This window comes from Myxine glutinosa, chromosome 2 (assembly GCF_964187855.1).
Source record: "Myxine glutinosa chromosome 2, kmMyxGlut1.1, whole genome shotgun sequence".
Taxonomy (NCBI): Eukaryota; Metazoa; Chordata; class Myxini; order Myxiniformes; family Myxinidae; genus Myxine; species Myxine glutinosa.
The window spans coordinates 108,795,334-108,805,437 of record NC_136262.1 but is presented as its reverse complement, the minus strand read 5'-3'; the positions used below and the strand labels follow the sequence as shown (position 1 = coordinate 108,805,437).

The 10,104-nt window shown below is 45.5% G+C and overlaps 1 protein-coding gene across 1 annotated transcript; it reads left to right on the top strand.

The window, feature by feature from the left end:
• Nucleotides 1-7,843: 7,843 nt before the first annotated feature.
• On the top strand, nt 7,844-9,856 carry LOC144890788 (uncharacterized; the record flags this gene model as incomplete). Its single annotated transcript, XM_078772622.1, has 2 exons — nt 7,844-8,413; nt 8,792-9,856. Coding segments are annotated over 2 exons (1,635 nt in total), but the record flags the coding sequence as incomplete, so codon positions are not given.
• Between the last annotated feature and the right edge of the window lie 248 nt (nt 9,857-10,104).

Genomic DNA, 10,104 nt, shown 5'->3' with positions numbered 1-10,104 from the left:
TTAAAGACTTGGAGGGAGGAGTGGGATTGAAGGGAGTGAGGGAGTTTGTTCCAGAGGGGGGAGAAAAGGGGAATGAAAGAGTGAAGGTGAGCAGAGAGCCTTGAGTTTGGCAGTTTAACCATAAGAGGGTTGCTGGCAGATCTTGTGCGACCTGTAGGAATATTTGGGGGACAGAGCACAGATAGAACTGGAGGAGCAAGGCCGGAGAGGAGTCGCTAGAAGACAGAAAGACCACCAACCTGCCTGCGGTGAGTGAATGAAAGGCCCTCGGAGTTAGCTTCATCGCAGGAGATTCCAATGATTCTGAAAGCTTTGGTTTCAACAGCGTGAAGACGAAATATGTGTGAGGCAGGAGCACCGGCCCAGAGGGGAGAGCAGTATTCCATTGAGCTGCGGATGAAAGCCTTGTACAGTGCATTCAGAAAGTATTCAGTCCCCTTCACTTTTTTCACATTTTCTTATGTTGCAGCCTTATGCTGAAATCGTTCAAATTCATTTTTTCCCTCATCAATCTACACTCAACACCCCATAATGACAAAGAGAAAACAGGATTTTAGAAAGTTTTGCAAATTTATTAAAAAGAAAAAACTGAAATATCACATTGACATAAGTATTCATACCCTTTGCTATGACACTTGAAATTTAGCTCAGGTGCCTCCCATTTCTCTTGATCATCTTTGAGATGTTTCTACAACTTAATTGGAGTGCACCTGTGGTAAATTCAATTGATTGGACATGATTTGGAAAGGCACACACCTGTCTATATAAGGTCTCACAGCTGATAATGCATATCAGAGCAAAAACCAAGCCATGAGGTCGAAGGAACTGCCTGCAGAGCTCAGAGACAGGAATGTGTCGAGGTACAGATCTGGGGAAGCCTACAAAAGAATTTCTGCTGCATTGAAGGTTCCCAAGAGCACAGTGGCCTCCATAATTCTTAAATGGAAGAAGTTTGGAACAACCAGCACTCTTCCTAGAGCTGGCCGCCCGGCCAAACTGAGCAATCGGGGGAGAAGGGCCTTGGTAAGAGAGGTGACCAAGAACTCGATGGTCACTCTGGCTGAGCTCCAGAGATCCTGTGTGGAGATGGGAGAAACTTCCAGAAGGACAACCATCACTGCAACATTCCACCGATCTGGGCTTTATGGCAGAGTGGCCAGACGGAAGCCACTCCTCGGTGAAAGACACATGAAAACCCGCTTGGAGTTTGCAAAAAAAGCACCGAAAGGACTCTCAGACTGTGAGAAACAAATTATGTGGGCTTTCATCATCCTTTCTTAGACATGTTATATCCTTTCTTATACATGTTAGACATCCATTATTACACGTGTTCCACATACATTATTATACGTGCTGTACATCCATTCTTATACATATTCCATCATCCATTATTGTACATGTTATATCATCCAATATTGTACATGTTATATCATCCAATATTGTACATGTTATATCATCCATTCTTGTACATGTTATATTGAAGGAGCTGGGCTCCAACGCGAGTTGAAAGAATTGACGCGACCAAAGATGGAAATTCGTCCGAGTAGGTTTAATAAATGTATCACACTCGGGTACTCTGAAAAGCCCGTTTATCGGGCAGCAATATATATACACATTTATGTCGGGAAGTTTGCCCGGCAAAAGCTATACCGGGCGTGCCCGGGTATCAAGGGCGAGCCTTGGAAAGGCGAGTCTGGACCTGCCCGGGCGTTTTTGGCTGCGGCCTGGCAAGTCGAGGCTGGGCGTGCCCGGGCGCTCTGGACGAGCACTGGAAAGGCGATAGCGGGCATGCCCGGATGCTCTGGGCGAGCCCTGGAAAGGCGATAGCGGGCATGCCCGGACGCTTTGGGCGAGCCCTGGAAAGGCGATAGCGGGCATGCCCGGACGCTCTGGGCGAGCTCTGGAAAGGCGAGAGCGGGCATGCCCGGGAAAGACGAGACCGGGCGTGCCCGGGAGGTTCGGGCGTGCCCGGGAACAGTGAGTCCGGGCATGCCCGGGAGAGGCGCGTCTGGCCGTGTTCTGGCCGGTGCAAGGCGATTGTGTGCATCCAGCGGTAACCGCTACACACGCCCCTCCAGAATCGACCTGCACCGGCAGGGTCAATTTAAGGGGGGTCCGGATGACCCGGCCGAAGCGACCCCTGGAGGGTCGTGGGGAGGGGTCCGACGTGGTGGTGGGTGGTCGAGCGGGGGGAACTGTGGACGGGGGGCGGCCTCGCCGTGGAGGAAGGGCCAACCGTGGTGGTCGGTCGACGTCCATGCGCCGACACCAGCTTCTGAGAAGCTTTCCGGCCCGGGTGAGAAAGGCCGTGGATGGAGGCGAAGATGCGGCGCTGCCAGGAAACGGGCACGATGGGGCGAGGCTGGCCCTGGGAGACGTCGCAGAGCAGGACAGTGCCCGCGAAGGGGATGTCGGCCAGGCGGAGGCCCGTGTCCGCCGCGCGGAGTGCCTGCACCGAGGCGTCGGTGGTCTGGTCGGCTGCCATGAGCGCGAAGTTCACGCTGAGGTGGACCGCGTTCGCGCTGGCCCGCGAAAGGCAGTCGGCCACGGCGTTGTCTTTGCCGGCGACGTGCTGGATGTCCGTGGTGAACTCCGACACGGCGGAGAGGTGGCGCTGCTGGCGGGCCGACCACGGCTCCGTGACCTTAGCCATTGCGTAGACCAACGGCTTGTGGTCGACGAAAGCCGTGAACGGGCGGCCCTCCAGGAGGTGTCGGAAATGGTGAACGGCCAGGAATAGCCCGAGCAGCTCGCGGTCGAACGTGCTGTAGTTTAACTCGTTCGGCCGGAGTTGCCGGCTGAAAAAAGCGAGTGGCTGCCAAACCCCATCCACCCATTGCTCATGGACGGCGCCCACCGCGTAGTTGGAGGCGTCCGTAGTGAGGGCGATGGGCGCGTTGAGCACCGGGTGAGCCAGCAGCGTTGCGTCGGCGAGGGCCCGTTTGGCGCTGGCGAAGGCCGCGTCCATGGCCGCGGTCCAAACAATGTCATGCTTGGCCGGCTTGCCCCGGAGGGCCTCGTAAAGGGGCCGCATGAGCTGAGCAGCGCGGGGCACGAATCGGTGTTAAAAATTCACCATGCCGAGGAACTCTTGGAGGGCCTTGATGGAACGGGGACGCGGGAACGTGGTGATGGCCTCGACCTTGGTCGGCAGCGGCACGGCCCCGGTCTTGGTGATGCGGTGGCCCAAAAAGTCAACGGTCGTCGCGCCGAAGTGGCATTTGACCGGGTTGACAATTAAGCCGTGCTCGCTGAGGCGACCGAACAGTGTTCGGAGGTGGAGGAGGTGCTCGGCGCGGGACGTCCTGGTGACGAGGATGTCGTCCAGATAGAGGAAAAGAAACGGCAGGTCGCGCAGCACGCCGTCCATCAAGCGCTGGAACGCCTGGGCCGCGTTCTTGAGGCCAAACGGCATCCGCAAAAATTCGAACAGGCCGAACGGCGGATGACGGCCGTCTTCGGGACGTCGGCCGCCCGGACAGGTACCTGGTGGTAGCCCCGTATCAGGTCAATTTTCGAAAAGATGACCCGTCCCGCCAAACGGGCGGAAAAGTCCTGAATATGCGGGATCGGGTACCTGTCGGGGGTGGTAGCGTCATTGAGACGGCGGTAGTCGCCACACGGGCGCCATCCACCCCCCGGCTTTGGCACGATGTGCAGTGGCGAGGCCCACGCGCTATCGGAGCGCCGTACGATGCTGAGGTGCTCCAACGCGTCGAATTCGGCCTTCGCCACGGCGAGCTTGGCTGGGTCGAGGCGGCGGGCCCTGGCGTAGACCGGCGGGCCCGTAGTGGGTATGTGGTGCTCGATCCCGTGCCGCACTGCGACGGCCGAAAACATCGGCCGCGTGAGGGCCGGGAATTCCACGAGCAGGCGAGCGAACTCGTTCGTTGCCGGGAGGGCGCACGCCAGTTCGGTCGGCGCGGAGCTCCTCATTGTGCACGCCAGGGAGCTGAAGGTCTCGGCGTGGACAAGGCGACGTCGTTTGACGTCGACCAGAAGCCCGTGCGCGCAGAGGAAGTCGGCACCCAGCAAAGCCACGGGGACGCTGGCGGTAACAAAAGTCCATTGAAAGCGCTGGCTGCCGAAGCAGAGGGTGACGACGCGTGGGCCGAAAGTGCGTATGGCCGAGCCATTAGCAGCGACCAAAGAGGGGCCGCAAACTGCGTCCAGCCTGTCCTGCTCGGAGGCGGGTATGACGCTCAGTTGGGCGCCGGTGTCGCACAGGAAACGCCGCCCAGACGCTTTGTCCCGAATAAACAGCAAGTTGCCCGAGTGGCCGGCGCTCATGGCTGGGAATGAACGCCGGCCCGGCCGTTTCCCGACCTGCCGAAAGTGCACGGGGGCCGGCACGTCCGAGCCTTGTGTCCGAACCTGGCGTGGTAATAACACCACGCCCAGTCAGGTGGAGGCCCCGGCCGTCGTGTCGGAAGCGGGCGGTGCGGCGTGGCGGCCGCCAGTTGCACCGGCAGTTCGGCCTCCAACCGCGCAGGGCGCTCGGGCGTCGTGGGCGTCGTCTCGGACGGCGGCGGGCTCCAGGTAACCGCGCCGATGTGCTGGCCCGCCGAGGAGATCTTATCGGCTTCCCTGGCGAGGGCGCGGGAATCCGTGATCAACGTGCCAGCCAGGGCGAGGCGTACCGGGTGAGGCAGCTGGCGAAGGAACAGCTCGCGGAACAGAAAATCCGGAGAGTGCTCACCGAGCAACGAGAGCATATAGTCCATGCGCTCGGACGGGCGCGTGTCGCCGAGCTCGGGCAGGTCAAGCAGGCGCCGTGCGCGTGCTGCCGGTGAGAGGGCGAAAGCGTCGAGGAGGAGTGTCTTCAGCGCGTCGTATTTGTCAGCAGCCGGCGGGTGCTGGAAGAGGCTCAAGGCGCGGGCCGCGGTGGCGGAACCGAGCGCCGCCACAACATGGTGGAAGTGGGTGTCGTCCGTGGTGATGCCTCGCAGGGCGAACTGAGAGTCCGCCTGAGCGAACCAAACAGCCGCGTGAGCCTCCCAGAAGGTAGGCAGTTTAAGCGTCACTGCCGTATCCATGTCGGTAGGTCACCAATGAAGGAGCTGGGCTCCAACGCGAGTTGAAAGAATTGACGCGACCAAAGATGGAAATTCGTCCGAGTAGGTTTAATAAATGTTTCACACTCGGGTACTCTGAAAAGCCCGTTTATCGGGCAGCAATATATATACACATTTATGTCGGGAAGATTGCCCGGCAAAAGCTATACCGGGCATGCCCGGGTATCAAGGGCGAGCCTTGGAAAGGCGAGTCTGGACCTGCCCGGGCGTGTTTGGCTGCGGCCTGGCAAGTCGAGGCTGGGCGTGCCCGGGCGCTCTGGATGAGCACTGGAAAGGCGATAGCGGGCATGCCCGGACGCTCTGGGCGAGCCCTGGAAAGGCGATAGCGGGCATGCCCGGACGCTCTGGGCGAGCCCTGGAAAGGCGATAGCGGGCATGCCTGGACGCTCTTGGCGAGCCCTGGAAAGGCGATAGCGGGCATGCCCGGACGCTCTGGGCGAGCCCTGGAAAGGCGAGAGCGGGCATGCCCGGGAAAGACGAGACCGGGCGTGCCCAAGAGGTTCGGGCGTGCCCGGGAACAGTGAGTCCGGGCATGCCCGGGAGAGGCGCGTCTGGCCGTGTTCTGGCCGGTGCAAGGCGATTGTGTGCATCCAGCGGTAACCGCTACAATATCATCAATTCTTGGACATGTTATATCATACATTCTTGTACATGTTATATCATCCATTCTTGTACATGTTATATCATCAATTCTTGTGCATGTTATATCATACATTCTTGAACATGTTATATCATCCATTATTGTACATGTTATATCATCAATTCTTGTACATGTTGTATCATACATTCTTGTACATGTTATATCATACATTCTTGTACATGTTATATCATACATTATTGTACATGTTATTTCATCCATTCTTGTACATGTTATATCATACATTCTTGTACATGTTATATCATCCATTCTTGTACATTTTATATCATACATTATTGTACATGTTATATCATACATTCTTGTACATGTTATATCATACATTCTTGTACATGTTATATCATACATTCTTGTACATGTTATATCATACATTCTTGTACATGTTATATCATACATTCTTGTACATGTTATATCATACATTATTGTGCATGTTATTTCATACATTCTTGTACATGTTATATCATACATTATTGTACATTTTATATCATACATTATTGTACATGTTATATCATACATTCTTGTACATGTTATATCATACATTCTTGTGCATGTTATATCATACATTCTTGTACATGTTATATCATACATTCTTGTACATTAGGGTGGTCCAAAAATGCAAATACATCACTTTTTTATCTGGATTTTGATGCTCTATTGGATTATTGTTAGAAATGGTCTAAATCATTCACCCAAAAAATATTTTGCATGTGAGTCATCTATAAACTCATACACACACACTCAACATATAAATTAGTCATTTTGGTCAATTTTAATGACTTTCAAAGACTTCAGAAATATTTTTTTCCTAAATAATGTCATTGATGGTACATACCCCTGTGAAGTCCTCATGGTCGAAACATGAGTCAGACATGTATGAACATGTTTCAAGCATTGTCAAACATGTTTTGACCATGATGATTTCACACTCACAGGCGCAAGCGCATGCAAAAAGTCATGAACCACAAAATGGCTTAGTACAATAGTGCATGTACTTTTTCCACCTAAGTTGCTATTGGATTGTTCTCATTTAGCCAAATTTGGTGAAAAACGCCATATTTCAATTGAAGTGTGTATTAGTTTCGAGATGGAATTGAGCGAAAATATTTGGTGGGTGAATGTTTTAGACCATTTCTAACAATAATCCAGTAGAGCATCAAAATCGGAGAGATCGATGTTTTTTGGACCACCCTGTTGTACATGTTATATCATCCATTCTTGTACATGTTATATCATACATTCTTGTACATGTTATATCATACATTCTTGTACATGTTATATCATCCATTATTGTACATGTTATATCATCCATTATTGTACATGTTATATCATCCATTCTTATACGTATTATATCATACATTATTGTACGTGTTATATCCTACATTATTGTACATGTTATATCATACATTATTGTACATGTTATATCATCAATTCTTGTACATGTTATATCATACATTATTGTACATGTTATATCATACATTATTGTACATGTTATATCATCCATTCTTATACGTATTATATCATACATTCTTGTACATGTTATATCATACATTCTTGTACATGTTATATCATCAATTCTTGTACATGTTATATCATACGTTATTGTACATGTTATATCATACATTCTTGTACATGTTATATCATACATTCTTGTACGTGTTATATCATACATTCTTATACATGTTACATCATACATTCTTGTACATGTTATATCATACATTCTTGCACATGTAATATCATCCATTATTGTACATGTTATATCATCCATTCTTGTATATCTTATATCATCCATTATTGTACATGTTATATCATCCATTATTGTACATGTTATATCATCCATTATTATACGTATTATATCATCCATTATTGTACATGATATATCATACATTATTGTACATGTTATATCATACATTATTGTACATGTTAAATCATCAATTCTTGTACATGTTATATCATACATTATTGTACATGTTATATCATACATTATTGTACATGTTATATCATCCATATTATTGTACATGTTATATCATCCATTCTTATACGTATTATATCATCCATTATTGTACATGTTATATCATCCATTATTGTACATGTTATATCATCCATTATTGTACATGTTATATCATACATTCTTGTGCATGTTATATCATACATTCTTGTCCATGTTATATCATACATTCTTGTACATGTTATATCATACATTCTTGTACATGTTATATCATACATTCTTGTACATGTTATATCATCCTTTATTGTACATGTTAAATCATACATTCTTATACATGTTATATCATACATTCTTGTATATGTTATATCATACCTTATTGTGCATGTTATATCATCCATTATTGTACATGTTATATCATACATTCTTGTACATGTTATATCATACATTCTTATACATGTTATATCATACGTTCTTGTACATGTTATATCATACATTATTGTACATGTTATATCATACATTCTTGTACATGTTATATCATACATTCTTGTACATGTTATATCATACATTATTGTACATGTTATATCATACATTCTTGTACATGTTATATCATACAATCTTGTACATGTTATATCATACATTCTTGTACATGTTATATCATACATTCTTGTACATGTTATATCATACGTTCCTGTACATGTTATATCATACATTCTTGTGCATATTATATCATCCATTATTGTACATGTTATATCATCCATTCTTGTACATGTTATATCATACATTCTTGTACATGTTATGTCATACATTATTGTACATGTTATGTCATCCATTATTGTACATGTTATATCATACATTATTGTACATGTTATATCATACATTATTGTACATGTTATATCATACATTCTTCTACATGTTATATCATACATTATTTTACATGTTATGTCATCCATTATTGTACATGTTATATCATCCATTATTGTACATGTTATATCATCCATTATTGCACATGTTATATCATCCATTCTTGCATATCTTATATCATCCATCATTGTACATGTTATATCACACATTATTGTACATGTTATATCACACATTCTTGTACATGTTACATCATAGATTCTTGTACATTTTATATCATACATTCTTGTACATGTTATATCATACATTATTGTACATGTTATATCATCCATTATTGTACATGTTATATCAAACATTCTTGTACATGTTATATCATACATTCTTATGCATGTTATATCATACATTCTTGTACATGTTATATCATACATTATTGTGCATGTTATATCATCCATTATTATACATGTTATATCATACATTCTTGTACATGTTATATCATACATTCTTATACATGTTATATCATACATTCTTGTACATGTTATATCATACATTCTTGTCCATGTTATATCATACATTCTTATACATGTTATATCATACATTCTTATACATGTTATATCATACATTCTTGTACATGTTCTATCATACATTATTGTACATGTTATATCACACATTCTTGTTCATGTTACATCATACATTCTTGTACATGTTATATCATACATTCTTGTTCATGTTATATCATACATTATTGTACATGTTATATCATACATTATTGTACATGTTATATCATCCATTATTGTACATGTTATATCATACATTCTTGTACATGTTATATCATACATTCTTGTACATGTTATATCATACATTATTGTACATGTTATATCACACATTCTTGTTCATGTTACATCATACATTCTTGTACATGTTATATCATACATTCTTGTACATGTTGTATCATACATTCTTGTACATGTTATATCATACATTCTTGTACATGTTATATCATCCATTATTGTACATGTTATATCATACATTCTTGTTCATGTTATATCATACATTATTGTACATGTTATATCATACATTATTGTACATGTTATATCATCCATTATTGTACATGTTATATCATACATTCTTGTACATGTTACATCATACATTCTTGTACATGTTATATCATACATTCTTGTGCATGTTACATCATACATTCTTGTACATGTTATATCATACATTCTTGTACATGTTATGTCATCCATTCTTGTACATGTTATGTCATCCATTCTGGATTGTACTGTGTGTGGAATGGCGAGTGCCCATGTCCACCGTGTATGTTGACAATGGCAAGGTGAGTCCGCTCCAGGTGCAAAAAGAATGAGTAAACAACATCGCACAGAAATCAATGTGCTGCTATCGGTGGCCTGTTATGAGATCGCTTTGATTGTAATTCATGGCAGAATTGTAAATCATGGGAGTGTAACACAATTATCAACCAAACATTGCGCCTTAACCTTTAAGTTGGAGCAGTTATCCTTATAATCATTTTGTGTGCTGCACATGGCTGTGGATATGATCAAATCATTTTC